Source organism: Numida meleagris, chromosome 11 (assembly GCF_002078875.1).
Source record: "Numida meleagris isolate 19003 breed g44 Domestic line chromosome 11, NumMel1.0, whole genome shotgun sequence".
In the NCBI taxonomy this organism is placed as follows: Eukaryota; Metazoa; Chordata; class Aves; order Galliformes; family Numididae; genus Numida; species Numida meleagris.
Genome location: NC_034419.1, coordinates 7,016,452 through 7,033,479, shown reverse-complemented (window position 1 = coordinate 7,033,479; position 17,028 = coordinate 7,016,452). Strand labels below are relative to the sequence as shown.

Here is a 17,028-nt window from a genome sequence, read left to right as displayed (position 1 = left end):
CTGCTTCTGTGCTCTGCGTTATACCAGACTGACATAACTACTTATTAAGACATGGCTTTGATATCTCTGTCTAGCTCTGATTTATATCTGTTATCTCTTGATCTTCTTGTCAAACACGTCTGCTGTAAAAGAGAACCTCTCTTTAGAACAGGGTAGAAAATACATAGGAGCCAAGTGGAGATAGACTCACAGGCACCACAGTCACAAAATCAACACCTTTAGAGGCATGCCTGATCCACATCATTCCCTCCACTTGCTCCAGGGCATTCTGAAGCACTCCCAACACAGGTTTACCCTGCTCTTAACCTCTCTTGTGATGGAGATTCCATAATCACCCAGGATTACTTACATCAAGAATTAGCCACCTGTACCATCAGAACATTTTGCCTACTGCTTATCTGATGCCTCCTTCTGAAAGTTACACCCACTACTTACCATCTCTTCATAAAATGTAAAGAACAGTTTATTTTTTCCATCTTTGCAAAAACTTTTCATTTTTTCTTTTTAAACTAGCTTGCCTGGCCTTCTAAAGAATAAAAAAAGCAAACTCATTTTTCCTTTTCCCAACACCTGCACAGTGCCATCAGGGCTGACAACATTTATGATCCACCAAAAGACAATTCCTCCATTAATGAGCTTTTTCACAGCAGCTGTAATGACTTCAGGTCTGTAGCACATGATTAGAACCCAGCGGACACTCAGCATGCAGCAGGAGACAGTATGTGCTGACAGGGAATTGTTTCTAACCTAGAAACATGTTTAGAGCAAATGCACAGTAGAAGTTCCAAGACAGTTGAACCGTCCCTAGATGGTTGAAATGGGATGCACCAAGCGAGAGCTCAGGTGTACTCACCTGAAGAGAAGCAGCACAGCTTGGGGGAAAGTTTGAAAATTGTTATTTCTGTTTATTTGATTGTTGTCTCTCATGGCCACTTTTCCAAATACCTACAGAAAAAAAAGATTTTACTTTCATCTTAGTGGCTCCTACTCTCAGAAGCTGTGGTCCCGTAGTCTAGAGCAGCTTCAGAGCACGTGAAAGACAGTTTCACAAATATATTTTCTCTACTGCCTTTAGTTTTTTCCTGATAATGTAGATGTAGTAAATATTTCACACGTACAAGATAATTCCTTAATTTTAATTTGGCATCATTAAATCATTATCATACCAGTACTTTCTCCAGTATTTTAGACGACTACGTATTTACTTTGAACTGGCACCCATAGTCCTTTGCTGGGATTAAAACCCCATTACAGTAGGTAGTGTGCATACTTGTAGTAAGAAATGATTGCTGTCCCGAAAATCTTGAATCTAAATAGACAGAGGTAAATATGGCAGCCAAAGAACGAGTCTGAGCACCTTGTCCCAGCCAAAGATGAAAATGAGTTCAGTTCTCCAGAATTAAACTGCAATTCCTTGGTCAAAAAAGCGTTTTTTCTCCCCAAAATAATTCACTGATATCCTCTTGCAGTACAGTGAAAGTCATTATTTAATATAGAGAGATTAATGTTGCTGTGCTCTGCATACATGCTGCTCCCTTGGTTTGGGAGCCTCACGACTTTGAGATCAAAAGAAAATCTTTTTGATTTTAATGCCTTACTCCAAAAACAAATCTATAATAAAAGCCATGCATTTTTTTCATGCATTCATGCATAGGAATAAGCTACACAGTAAATGAAAGAGGAACGTCACCTCTCAGCAAAACAAGACACTATAAGCTCACACCCAGCTCTTCTCTTGTATCTTTTTGGATTTTCTGACTGTCGAAATCACAGTTAAAAGAAGATTTCTATATTATTCTGAAAGCTCTGCCTAATAAATAGCACCACTATCAAGAGAATATTTCAGAAAGCACCTTGGTACACAGGTATCAGAGTAGCCAACATTGTGCTTTTGTTGAGTGCTAAAAAACCCCTAAAATTACCTGCATTCCAATGACAGCATAGATGAAGAATAGCATGGCTATCAGAAGGGCAACATAAGGCAGAGCCTAGAAAAGGGACAGGGACATTGTATTTTAAAAATTTCACACCATAATTTCCATTTCAATGTACAAAAATAATTTCACTGTACACCACAGGCTCTTCCAAGGCTTTTCTTTCTAGGCAAATGCTTGAAATATTATTACCTCTTAATAATCTGCCACATGCAATGAACATGATCTTTGTTATACTTTAAATTACTTCTGCCAGTAATCCAGGGGAAAGACCCAACTTTGACAGTTTTAAATTTTATTTGAATCACCGATTCTGCCAACACAAAGGTATTTCACATTGAATTACATTAACTTCACGTTCATCACAGTTTTCAGAGGCAAGGTTTCAAATATCTATTTCCTACACTTATGAAATCAAGTCCATAAGGCCTGTAGTTCCCCGGATCCTCCTTATGACCCTTCTTGTAGATGGGAGTCACAATGTATTGCTTCATAAAAATTGGTATACAAAATAGTTATAATTATAAAGCAAATCTAAATAAATTTTGCTAACCTGAAATGACTTAATAAATGTCCACAGTAAAGTTCTGATTCCTTCTCCTCTGCTAAGCAGCTTCACCAACCTCATCACTCGGAAAAGACGGAAAAAAGTGATGGAGATTCTAGCGCTGTCTTCGGAGTTCTGAAGAGTATCATGAAGAAGTCAAACCAAATACAAACACAAACATGCAACACTTTCAGAAAAACAACAACAAATGCAGAGGTGGAAGAGGTAAGATTTGAAAATGTATCTTGAGGGCCTTTTCACCTTGATAAGAATGATATGAAAGGAAAAATTACATGCTAAAAACACAGGACCTCTAGAAATGCTTCACACATCACATGCATTTCCAAGTTTTCTGGTTTGTTAATGGGATCATATTGGGTTTGTTTGTAGTAGACTTCGATAATACATTGACAATGAATGCAAACCACTGCATACACCTTTGTAGTAGGACAGTTATGAAAAATACAGAAAAAATTGGTGGAAAATAGACATGGTAAAAAGAATAAACTCAAGTAGAGGTAAAACCACTGGGGTCAGTTTACTAATCTTACCCCAGACTCATCAGTTGTGACTGTTTCAGTTGGCTTTGGCTTTAAGAAATTAAGAACATTAAATATTAAAATCAAGCAAGAGATCAAAGAATCAGCTTCACCATAAACAGGACATTTTTCATTTCTAAATGTAAATGAACATCTTTCAACTCTATATTCTTCCAGAACAAAACATTAATATCTTCAGTAAAACCTTCCATTTAGCATTTTACATTGGCTGACTCATGCTAAAATCTGCTATTTTAAAACATGTTTGAGAAAGTCATTATAAACTGAATACAAAATTAAGTACCTGTTCCCATGCAAGCCAAACAAAATTATCCCTGTTTCCATAGGTTGTGTAAAAATGTAGCAATAAGCCTTAAGTACAACTCATGAACAAAGCTTTGGCGTCAAACCAGCTTTTCAAGTTCTCTGCTGTGCTTTTTTTGAAAGTTAATATGGAATTTAACCGTATTCAATTTGATTTATATCAAATCAGGAGATCCTTCAAAGCAAGTTCACAAGTTAATGAGCTACAGATAGGAGAGAGAAGCACACCAACTTCTTGTTCAAAGCCAGAACTTCTCTTTTTCTAGTGTTTCTGAATGTCTTTGGAGAGACTGTCCCAGTATCCTAAATGGCCAGACACTTAAGTACAGCAGCTAGAAAAGCTTCATGGGCCAGGTGTCTATATTTGCTTGTGCACTGACATGAATGGAAAAGTCTTTAACACTTCATAGCACTAGAACGAATGGATTCCTGGAGGTTAGATCCAAGCAATAGGACTTACTCTCTTGCCCAAAATGTACATCTTTTCAAAGTGACATTTTTCAGCAACTGAGGTTACATATAGTGGCAGTAACCACGATGCCTTCTCAGTGCTGCTTCCAACACACTGCAGATGCACTGGGCACACTCTCAGCGCCACTGAGTAAAATCTCAAGTCTTGCTGTTAGCTAGAGTGAGATTCATGGGGAAGGAAGGAAACAGAAAGGAGATGATTCTTCTGAAAGTACTGGCAGTATACACACAAGTGTACTTTTCTCTGCCCCAAGAGACTGCAGATGCAGATCCCTGGAGGAATTCAAGGCCAGTTTGAACAGGGCCCTGAGCAGCCTGATCTGGTGGAGGGCAACTCTACTGACAGCAGGGGCGTTGGATCTGGATGGGCTTTATGGTCCCTTCCAACCCACCCCATTCTGTGATAGTTAAAAAAACCCTAAGAATTTGTAGTACTTTTCTGAAGCCAAACCATTAGTGCCATATATTAAAAGACTGATTACTTTGTTAATTTTTTCTTGGCCAAATATTTATAACAAAGATTTCAAAAGGCACTGAGTTAAAAATACCCATTTGTTCAACTATATGCAATGTATATTAAAACATTATTGCCCTGCCAGAATTTCAGTATTTTCTGAAATAGTTTTAAAACTGTTTCAGGGATTAATACTAGAACAATGCATTAATGTAAAAAAAGCCCAGATCTCATCGTCACACTTCAGTAAGCAGAGAATTTGTAAAATCAGTTATCATGTCTAAGCTTTGTAAACCTTTGTATAAACAATGACAAAATGCTACCAATGAAAGAGTTGCTGCATTAGAAATTCCCTGCATATTTCAGCAATTTGAAATAAGTGGTCAAAATTGAGATTCACGAGAAATTAATAATCACAAATATCATAAATGCCAAAATATCACATAATGCTTAAACAATCTTACAAAGCTGTCTACCTATACCAATCACAAGCCTGTACTAGTGTACACTAACCCACGCTGCTACTGATTTTTGGTGCAGAAATAATTTCTCCATCTGAAACTTTTAAAGAAAAAGGGTTTCATTATAACTTCTGCAGATAAAGCCTGACATTTCACATCAACCGCTTGTGGCTGACTTGTGATGAGGTATATAGTCTTAATCAATGATAAAATTAATTTGCATTCAGTATTTTGTGCTATCAAAAATTAAATGAAGTATTTGACAAAAACAGAACAGATTAAATTATGTACCTTCAGAAGCTGACACTAAAATAATGAAAGAAAATGCTGGATTTTGCATTTGGGTGCATTTCCTACCAGCTTTCCTTTTATAAGAGAAGAATTGGGCTCCAAATAAATTAGGAAAAGTATTAGAGTAGCAATGTGTAATGGGATATGTAACAACACGGTAAGCAGTAGGGTGTTATATGCACGTGGCAAGAGTAGGCCAGGAAAAACTTTTTCACAAAAGGTAAATTGTGCAAAACCAAAGGATAGAAGTTGGAAACAAAGAATGAAAACATACTCCTGGTATCTGAGGCATTTCTTCCATTGGAGATGAAAGCATTCAACTTCTGCCTGTCACTGACCAAGTGTTCTGGGTATTGACATTTTTAAGTGAGTGCATCTAACCTCTTACCCCCTCTGGCATTTCCCTCTGATAATACAGCATAATATGGCTCATAATAAAAATTTGATTAATTTAATAAAGTGATAGACCAGAAAGAAAGCAATATTTGTATTTATTTATAAAGGAAATGTTTGTCTAAGAGTTAATGTTTGTGCGTGTCTATTTGGTATCAGTAACACTAAGATCTTGGAAAGTAAGTTTATCACAATTTGCAGTAACAGACACACTGACAACAAAGAATGTCTGCTTCCTACAGATAAAGAAAAGACATCCAAACACACAATCCTATTTACAACTTCAGTAATATTACTTGACACGTACAAACACAAGTAGGTGGCATGTTATTTTTATGTAGGAGAAGTATTAGAATAGAACGAAGAGAACAGAGACTGGCATAATTATTCTCTTTTCTGTCAGCCATGTGCCTACTGCACAGAGACTACTTCAGCAAAGCACCTCATCTTCATGTGATTTTAAGTCAATTCTTAAATATTTCAAACAGGCCATTAATCAGTCTCATATATGCATATATATATATACACATATATCTTAATCAAAGCTTCATACAGCATTTTTCTCTCCAGAAAATCCCAACCCTCAAAAAAGATTAACCAATGATCAACCAAAAGATGTAAATGTTTGCAGCCTGCTAACCATTTCAGCCTCGCATTTATTGCTGCTTACTAAAAATCTGGCACATTTCTTAAGTAGTAACTCGTCTTTCTACTCTTCATATTGCAACTAAAGTTCCATATAACCACCCTCGCTTTGGAGAAGCTGCAGTGTAAAATCTGTGATTGGTGTGAAACTGATTGCATCATGCACTGGAAGCAAACCGTAGCTCTGTGATTAAGAAAAAAAATAAGGTGCAAAACAGTGAATATCAGTACACGATTTTGATCACATGCCTCTCGTTACTAATTGTGCCAAAGTGTACTAGAGTATGCCAAAACAAATTAACACATACAGATGATGTAATCATGATTGCAACTACAGCAGGAAACATCTAAATGACAAATATATATGTTGACATCAACATACACAGGAAAGCATTCAGGTTGCCAAAATATCTTTAGAAACATGTAACATATGTGTGCATATGTGTATACACAAGATTCACTCAGATAGTCGCTACTAGGAATCAAATTGGCTATTAAGTAATTTTCTTCACAGCCTTAGTGCTTTGTAAATTCCCTGTTGAACATGAATCAAATGCCCATACACATCACTTAGTAACAACTCTGAATCAATATGACTCATAGTAGATTAAAAAGTGCATCATTCCTTGTTAAGGATGTTAGGTTCATAACTAACATCCATTGTTGGCATAGGATAATATTCTCCTTGCTGTCCAATACATATTCCATTGTGCAGTATCTAAATTGTCGGTATTAACATCTTTATGGAAGCAACTTGGAAATTTATTTCTACTTCCAAATTAAATACTGCAACACAGTGTAGGTTACGCATCACTTGATGCCAATTAAAGCAAAATCCTTAGGTTGAAAGAGATATATTTTCAAAAATCTAAAAAAAAGAAAAAATGTATCCACAGTATTAAAAAATATTAATTACTTATTAATTAGCAGCAAAGTACAAGATCTAACATATGATATTGATGGATAAAGCGGGATTCAAACTGAACTGCAATGCTTTTCCTCAAAGTTGGAATCCAGAATGTCTTATGGGAAGTAGATACGAGTTATGTAGAAGTGAGCACCAGCCATCCCAGCTCCACGAGCAGCCTAACAAACAAAGCAACCCACTGTCTGCAAGTCAGGGTTATGCACTGCACAGTGCTAAAATGATAACAGTTTGGCTCCTTCCTGCCAAATGACAGAATATCCAGTTCAAGTTTTGTGACAGACTTTTTGATCATATTGCTATTAACCACTGTTAGCTGTTACTGTAGAGTAAGCACCGAATGAGACTCACATTTACAAGGCTGAGCTCAAAAAGAATAGATTTTCTTGAGGGGATCAGGAAGAAGATGGCAAAGCTCTCATGTTGAGCAAAGAACCTGAATTTTACTGAAGCATAACATTATTCCCACACTGGTTGCACAAACAAATGGTAAAGTGAACTCCCTGTTCCTTTCATGACATTTTGGCAGCACATGAATGGTAAAGGAAAAGAAAATTTTAAAAACGTGAATTAAAACCTCTATCTACTACTGTGTTTCAATGTGATCATGCCTCTAAGTCATCCAGTACTGGTCATCCAAATGGTTTCTGAACTATCAAATATGAACTGCAGATAATTTCATCACAGTTTGGCCAGGTTGAAACATGTCTGTTAATTCCATTTAAGAACCTTATAACTTATTCTAAATTTATTTCCATTTATCTCTCATTATCTTAAGTACCTTCATCTTCAAGAGATGACACATATTGTGTCTCACAACAACCACTCTGCTCTTTTTTCTTTTATTTAAAAGGAACCATTTTTATGACCACACAAGATCTTGTGTGTCACGTGAAACTTTTTGAAAACAACAGGTTACAAAAAAGCCAAAGTAATTATATAGGTTTTAGTAGTGCTTTTAAATTTTGTATTGCTATACCGTATATACATATTTACTTATACATACTTGCCTCTAAAAATTTCTAAAAATAAAATGAACATGAAAACCAATTAGGGTCAAAAAGGAACTGGTTAAACAAAGGGATATTAAATGACAGAGTAAAAGCCAAAAATCATAGTGTGTTGCCAAAATATATGCTGCTCTGAGTCGGTTTGGTTTTGGAATTGGTCACTGATCCAGTCCTTGAAAATGCTGAGCAGGGCTGTAAATTACTGAACACATTAAATACATTGATTTCCATGGGCACTGAGAATACTCAAAGCTCAGTAATTTCCTGGGACTGGATCAGAAGAATCAGTCTCAAGGCATCATATACTTAAAAAAAAAATAATAATAGGAACAAAAACAAAGAGGAGACATTTAATTTCCAAAATTGAATACCGAAATCAAGGTGATACACGTAAAGTTCCACCCACTCACTTGAAAAACCTGGGTCAGATACAAACATATTAAAATTGCTGACCTTTGGAATTAGCCTAAATGTACACAGCCAAAACATCAGAACGAGATCAAGTTGATTCCACCGCATGACACAATTATATATTCAAACCTATAAGAATATTTAATCCATCTTGAGTCTTTCTACACTTGGGTACTCACAGCCTTTCAGCTCCTCATTTACAACTAAGAGGGCTGCACTCATGCAATTTCAACTGCAACACAATCTGGTTTTACATCGGTGCTAGCAGTTTACATGAGCAGACCACCCACTCAAACGAGGCCAAGCTTCCTCAAAGTATTGTCTATACTCGGAATTGTCACAGGTGCTACTCCATCTGTGCTTGTAATATCACTGAAAACAAAGCCCTGTGAGCATCCTAGCAGAGCTGTGGGTTTCCCAGGATCATTGTTAGGTAAAAAGTATGGGTGGAATGGTTCATTTCCAATGAAAATATTAAGAAAAGCATTCTAAAATACTGAATTTGGATTATACAAATTTACCCAAAACTAAAGAACGAATTAGGAAAAAATGAATAGAATAAAAACAATAAAAGTCATAAAAATTTTAAAAACATCCCTGGACACTTTGCAGTATTCACTGTTCCATGTTGAAAATGGGAAATCAAGCCCAGAAATATACTGAAATTGAAATACATTCATCACTTGCACAAACGAAGCACAAAAAAGTGAAAGACCAGAAACAGACAATACTTAGCACACAAATAGTCTGCTGTGCAGTACTGGGAGACATAGAAGATGAGCTTTTTCTCTAGGAATTATAGCATGAAAAGCTTAGAAACGCAGTGCTAGTTCTTGTCTGTGGTGTGTCCTGTAACTGAAGATCAGTACATGATCTTCACTGAGAGCTCAGCAGTGATTAGTTTTAAGTAATGCTGTCAAATTAACACCGTCCATGCAGTGTTAAATACAGGGCTAAACACAGGGACATCACCTCCAATTGCAAAAGTACATTCAAGCTATTTTTCAATGGCTGCACAATTAAGTACATTTTGCAGCGGTTAGGGAAAGCTACTCTAAATTAATTGTATTTTTATGCGCCTCATATTATGCTCATGTGACTACGGCTGTGAATGGAGATAGCAGGCAATATGCAATTACTTCAGCTCAAAGTCTAAATTCAAACTTTTCTGGAAAAAAAAAATTTGAGTCAGCTTTTAAAAATCTGAGCCATGAACTGTAATCATACTTTGAGAAATGTCTCAGTGGGACAACATCGTTCTGTGCTGTTGGACTCTCACTGACAGCTCAGGTTCCTTCAGTCCACAGACACAAGAAAAAAATACACATGGCACATATTCACTCTTTGAATACTAATCAGTTAAATTAAAATTTGTGTTTTACAGCTGTAAAATGTTGAGGGTTTACTTTGATTATTCTTAGCAGGCTTTTTTTTTTTAAATTTGTTAGGAGTACTCAATACATAGGACTTAATACTGGATAATGGCCCCCACTGAGGCTGTGCATATGTCATAATTTTTCTCCCTTGCTTCTCTCCAGTATAAGATAGAGATATTGCTAATTATGTTATATTGGAAATTATATTATGTTGCAAGTTATTATTCATCACTTAAGAGCATTTATTGAAACTCCAAAGTTTTTTGAAAGATCTTATATACCTCCTAGTTAATTTAATGTCCCTAATGAAGAATAAAAATCTCTAGTGAGCAGGTTACTAAACCAACTTTGAGAGAAAAGAAAACTTATGAGCCAGCTCATAAACTGGGACTGATGTGGAGAGAAATATGCAATCTTCGATTAATACCAAGAAACTATTTAAATTTATGGTTTTCTCTGATCAATCTGGTCTTTGACACAGAGGGAATAAGTGAATGTTGAATCCTCATGGGTATTTGAGGATAGTTCCTTTGTTAGAATGAGAAGCAGATAGGACCTTCAGCACATAGACTACATTAATGCACCTTATGAGAGTGTGCTTACTAAGCATTTTCAGCTGCTGAGTTGGATCCAAGTCTGACCATCTCCAATCTGCCTACATGAGGTCATAACAAGTACTAGAAAGAAGAGGCATTTTCTTCTGAAAACTGGACTACAGAAACACATAAATATGGAGAGCATTGCTCCAGAACAGCTCTGTGTTTTGTTATGTTTCGTATATCCTTTTTTTTGTTCCTTGTTAAAATTGGCAAGTCTCATAGAAAGTAGGCAAAAACAACATTTCTCTATATTTCTGTTTAGATATTAATACTTATAATGGCCATTAACCAAAATTCTGTTAGACAGATGGAGTTTTCAAAGTATTTTAAGACTAATTTGGATTTCAAAGCATTTGCTGCAGTACTGAAAAAAAAAATTAAAGAAAAGCAGTTCATTTTCCATACCTTGGAAGTCTTTACTTACTCTGTTTACTTTTCTTCCACTACCTCTTAAGATACGAGTGGTAGAACCACTTTAAAGGCCAAACCTTGCATGGAACAAACCATTATTTGTCAAACTGAGCCATTAAAGCAACTTACAGATGCTTGAATTATCTCAGTCAAGCTCCATAAAAAAATCACTGGATTCAAATGAAATAATAATAGAGGCTTAATTCCCTTTCTGTAAATAAAATGTTTTAAAATATTTTCTGAACGTATACAGGAAAACATAATTCCATTGTCTCACTATACGGTGTGCATGCTCAGTTGTATGGCTTTATAGTTCTACAATAACAGCTTGTACAAACATGTAGCTCAATATTTTGGTCTCCAATTCCAGGATAAAGCATACTTTTGTGAAAAAGGATTTGGGGGGGTAAAAGTGACATTTTCTGTATTTCTTGATGACAGCAATTACTTTTTAGTGCATGAACAGTTGCTACTTACATTAACTTCTGTTATAGCAATATCAACGACGCTACCAACAACAATTAAGGCATCAAAAGTGTTCCATGCATCAGTGAAATAGTGCTGTTAGGACAAGCATTCAGCAGAAAGAGAGCAAGAGAAAAACACAAACAGAAAAAGAGAAGAAAAGGACAGCGTTATAACACAGAAACACTCTAGGCTTCTCTGATGTACCACTATACAATCTTTCCCTTTTCTTAGCTAAAAAAATTGGTAGAAAAAAAAGGCTATTTATTTCCCATATCAACATAATTGACCTATAACTGGTCTGTATTCAAACTTTAGAAACATCAGATCAAAATCTGTGACTTGTCCAGATGATGGAAATAGTGGGGAGACAGAGAAAGAGAAGTAGGGACTGGGGAAAGTAAGCTGGGGTATACTCACATCAGCTTCACTGAGAACGACGTCTACTATGCTGCCAATAACGATGAGGGAGTCAAACGTATTCCAGGCATCACTAAAATAGCCCTGAACAGAGCAGGCAGGGTGCAAACGTTTGTGATTACACATGAAATGTCAAATATTTGCATACTTCTGTTTAGTTTTGCATAAACAGAAATTAGTTAAACAAAACCTGTGGTCTAATGAGAAAACAAAACAAAACAAACAATATTGCCTACTGAAGGAAAAGCAACATTCATGTGCGCGTGTGTGGCTGTGTATATATACATATATATACACGCATGTTTTTTATATATATATACATGTACAGACACACACACGCACTACACATGCATAACACACCATTGTATAGGCATGACTTTGGCAAGCAAGCCATCAACCAAATCTCTTGTTTGGGACTCAGCAGCAAGGCTGAAAAAGTCTAATGTATATAAACTCACACATGACAAAACCCCTTTAATAAGATTTCTACAGGACCGAGCCCACTGAGAACTCCCTAGCAATAATGACCTTGTGATAGTCCGATCTAAGCAACTAGTAGAAAATATTTGAAGTGTTATCACTGGTTATTAACACACAATTATCCTTCAAGTAAAATTGTGCATACATACTGCATAACTAAATTTTCTATTCATAAATAAGTTTTAATAGAGGAACTCACAGCACATTTGCAGTTAGGATCTGATTCCATAACCAGAGAAGTCAAGGGCTAGGAACCATACCAACTGGGACAAGTTGTTACAGCTTCTAAAGCAGCCTTTTCAGTGTCTGAAAATTCATTGTCATAGATCACTTAGTCATCCTTCTGACTTTCTATGCCTTGAAATATATACTTCTATGTATATGTTATAAAACACTACCATCCAATATGAACTCCAATTAACTCTGGCTACTGGAATCAAAACTGCATGTTTGGGCAAAAAGATATCTAAGAAGAAACCTTGAGGTGGGTTTCAGGATTTATCTGTCACTGGGAACTGGGAATAAGATGTATTACACCGTTGAAGGCAGTTCTATGAATACAAGACATGTAGGTTTCTTGCAATAGATGGGTTTTGCGTAATTATTACAGAAATTCTGAAATGCAAAAGTTACCAAAGTCACCTTTTTTTCCTCATTCTGATATAATGATTTATGAGCCAACAATGGCTAAGAATTAATATTGCAAAGGCTGCAATGTACATATTGTACATGTGCATTCTGCTTTCCAGACAATCCATTCCAAAGCAGTAACTTAATTGCCATTGCAGTTCTAAAAAATTAATTTAGGAAGAGGATAAAAATAAGCATGGTGCTCTTACCTGATGTCTAGTTTCAATTATTACTGCACTACTTACTATAAGATAATGTTTTAGTTGAGTAGTTTTAGTTGTTATGTGGCTTTACCACAGAAAAGCAAAGTCAGCTGGACTTAGTTTTTTTTTGACAAATTCTTCTCAACATTTTAAACTGTCAGAATTTCTAGCAAGTATTCAGATTAGAAGTTACACCTGACTGCATAATGATTCAAAATGCTGATGTGAAGATTTGCTCTTGGAGACTATCAAAGAGCTGCTACAAAAAAAGAGCTCTGCAGAGTATTCGATGAGAGTAACCACCAATCTTATATTTCTAATGCTACTCTCTACTACTGTACTTACTAATACTGCTCTATTTTAAATTTTAGCTCTTTCTAAAGAGAATTGCTATAATCATTCCTTTATTGAAGGAAGGTCTGTAAGAGGAATATCACTACAACCCTTTGCACCACATGCTTTCCTTCTCTGGCTTTAATAATAAATTCCAGTCTTGAGGCAAAAACCCACGTTCACAGATTTTGCCTTCTGAACAAATGCATCCACTTTGGAGAGTTCTTCCACAACTCCCTCCTTCATCACTTCACCAGAATTGTTCCTAACGTCCCACTAAACTTCATGCTCAACTGCCCCAACAATGCTGATTTATAATCCTGAAGAGATTAGGAGAGACCAGCTAATGAAGGGAAGAACAGGAGCTGCTCTCTCATGGTATTTTTCCTGATCATTTGCATTCTTTACTTATCAAATTTAAAAGATATATCTTTCTTGTCATTTACACAGCTATTAATATAAGTGATTACTGGTAAACAGAAAAACAATAATCAGTGCAACCCCGAGGTGTGCTATCCGTCTTTCTCTACAACACCAGCAACCAAAAAAGGTCCTTCTGCTAATGAAAATTGACTTTACTAGACATGCTACAATATAAAGCACTTAAATAACAAATTCATGTTTTTAATTCAATACAGCTAAAATACTTTAAACATTTATTCTATGAAACCTTTTCCATCAGTATAGACAAATATTGTTCAAAGTAATATGTAAAGCAAAAGCATACAAACAAAAAACTAAGAGAAAATAAAGATGGTTTTGGAAAAGGGAGGAATGGACAAGTCACAGCAAATAAACATCATGCAAATAAGTTGTTTTCACCACTGCAATAACCCAAAATCAATTCACTTACTAGCCATCTTTCCTTTTTTCTTACAAAAATCTGATGTAAAATGACATGGAAAATCATTACAAGTTTAAATAACAGTTGGCTATCATGAAGCTGTATATACAGTGTGTGCTGATGCATTGGTTTAGATTTCATTGATATATTTTGTTTCATATTGTACTGACCAGATTTTAGCATATGAGGAGAACAACATGGAGAAAAATATGCCTGCTCTTTTACCTTACATTGTGAAAAAGTATTCATTGAGAAACACTGAAGGATAAGTCACAAATTCTAGGGAATACGTAGACAGAGAATTAACACAAAAAACAGGTTTCTATTGATCTACTACATAAGTACTTTAGAAATTACAGCACTCTTTTGAGTTTAGGGCCTCTTTCAGTAAAGTGCTCTGTGTTGCAATTTCCCAGTCAAGTGTGCCAGACACTCAGCATCACCTTTAATATCTATTATTTCTGCAAATGTTATAGATCTCAGAGCCAGAAGGCAGTCTGCAGTACTTCGGTTTTACACAACACAATTACCATAATAGGAGTATCAATTATTTATAATTGCACTAGGTTTGCATGAACAGCAAAAGCAAAGCTTACAGTTTTTACAGGATTTTTGTCAGTGTTATTAAGGGGACACTGTCAAGCAGATCAGATAAAAACAAACATGTTCTTATCCGTTCTTATTTTTACACTCTGAGTAATGGAGTTTTAATTTGATGCTTTGAGCAACTTTGAAATTATTTTTATAGTGCACAAAATTAATAATGTTGTCCATTACATCAGAGCAGACAAAGTAACCCAACGACAACGTAAACATAGAGGAAATGAACCAATTTTTTCCCCAAAATCCTAAAGTAAAATTGTAGGTTTGGTTTCAGCTTGTTCTGACCATTAAAACATTTTAACATTAGTTAAAACAATTCATTTTTTGTTTAAAGTATGTATCTAGATTAAGATTTAGATTGCAAGAAGACATTCTGTTTAAGACTGCTAACTCATTTTAAGTTATTAATGAACCTTGTGGTAGACGATGTTTAGGTACAGACTATTTGATTTTAAAAGTTACAATCTTCAAAAAAATAACAGGAACAACCTTAAAAATACGTAAACTTCCTTCCCTCTGTGCTAATTAGACTCTAAAAAGTGTGATTAATATCTTGGACCTTTAACCTCATCCTGCTAATTAACAACTTTAAAATCTTCTGCTTCTATGAGGGAATGAAATTCAGGAAATTCAGGAAATAAGTGTCTCCCCTTCAAACTCAATTTTCAGATCCAGGGAGCTGTTACAGTAAAAGCATCCAATCAGACAGAAAGCACATTGCAACAATTAGAATCCAGGTTTTAGAGACCACTGTTAAGACACCGCATTCAATAATGAGTGGGAAGTTCATAATACAAATGAAGAACCGTGATTTATACACCCATGATCAGACCACTCGCTTTTGCATTAGCTGCTATTTCTGACTATAGGCACAAGTGCATGAAGAACCACACAAGGATTCACAATCTTCTTTCTAAGAGCAGATGATAAAATGCAGCGAAGTCTTCTGAAATGTCAGTGCGAAACAGTGATACAGAACAGGAAATACAAATCAGGAAATGCAATCAGCATACTCTGTGAACCACATAGCTATCCCTTCTAGGGCTTCAGATCACATTATTTTTAATGTGAAATCCTTGCTGTTTAAATAACACAAATGACAAAGAAATACATATAAATTCACTAGAAATGTTTAACAGCTTAGACAGTGCAGAGAATGACTATGGGAGAGTGAGTAAACTCACCCAGAACTCCACACTTCATATCTCAACACCAGACCTCAAGTGATGTATAATTTGTTTACTTCTGTGCAGGCAAAGATAAACTAACCATAAATCAAGTAACTTGGGCAACACAGTACAGCTCATGGCTAAATCATGCTGAATAAACAGCCCTGAAATTCTGAAAAGGAGTTACGCATCTACTGCACACTAGCATCTGGGCTGCCATGGCTATGTTGCTGTAAGTGTCAGAGCTAAATAAGCAAAAATAAGATTGTCCTCGCTGACTGGAGTCATCCAGTACACTACTTAAACCAAAGGAAGTGCACTGTCCACATTCAGTTACAGATTCTGATATTCTGATTACTTTAAAAGAAGGGCAGTGCAAGATATAAAAAAACAGCCTTAGATGCTGAGAGCAGGAAACCTCAAATGGTTGTCTTTAAATTCCACACCTAGTGAGTGACCATACTTCACTTATACACAGGGATAGAAGCCCAGGAAAAATATTGATTTTATTGTACTGAAAACAAAATTTAGTTTAGTTTGTCTTTTGCACTGCCGTAAATGGGGCATTAGAACAGAACAAATAAGACTGCACGAACTGTCACAATCCAATTTTCATCTTTTTTTTTTTTTTAAGAATTAATAATAACAATTATCAGTATGTCTTGTGAATCTACTTTCAAAAAAAATGTCTGGATTATTCATTTTGACAGTGTCCCTTTAAAGCAAGGAATATTAGCTGCCTCTTGTAGGACCCTCTACCAAATGGTGCATGTACGTAACTGAAAACATTAAAATCTAAAAAGGCTATTGAATACTCAAATTATTTCTGTGTATGCTTGTAGTACATGGCTACATTTTAAAAAAATAAAGAAATAATTCTGCATTTTGGAAAAGAAATATAACATACAAATCTTTAGCGGAGATCGACTTTGTTGAAGGTTATGAATGTGGAACCAGGAATTAGGAGAAGTGGTAATGCTTGTAACAGGAAATAATTTATTTAATTTAGAAAGGGACAGTTTTGTTACCTCAGAATATTCCAGATATCATCAACCACCTTGTAATGTTTGTTCTGATATCTGTATTTCAT

The 17,028-nt window shown here is 35.6% G+C and overlaps 1 protein-coding gene across 6 annotated transcripts in view; it reads right to left on the bottom strand.

Annotated features, from left to right (window-relative positions):
• Window positions 1-17,028, bottom strand: part of CACNA1D (calcium voltage-gated channel subunit alpha1 D) — a 168,918-nt gene that overhangs the window by 24,595 nt on the left and 127,295 nt on the right. For 4 of the 6 annotated variants that reach the window (XM_021409351.1, XM_021409350.1, XM_021409349.1 and 1 more), the window contains exons 30-34: window positions 11,677-11,760; window positions 11,269-11,352; window positions 2,488-2,616; window positions 1,923-1,988; window positions 854-945 (exon numbers count right to left, since the gene is read on the bottom strand). In XM_021409351.1, coding sequence (XP_021265026.1) covers window positions 854-945; window positions 1,923-1,988; window positions 2,488-2,616; window positions 11,269-11,352; window positions 11,677-11,760 — 455 coding nt within the window. The remainder of the gene's footprint in view (window positions 1-853; window positions 946-1,922; window positions 1,989-2,487; window positions 2,617-11,268; window positions 11,353-11,676; window positions 11,761-17,028) is intronic. The other 2 variants (XM_021409355.1, XM_021409354.1) reach the window with 1 other exon arrangement.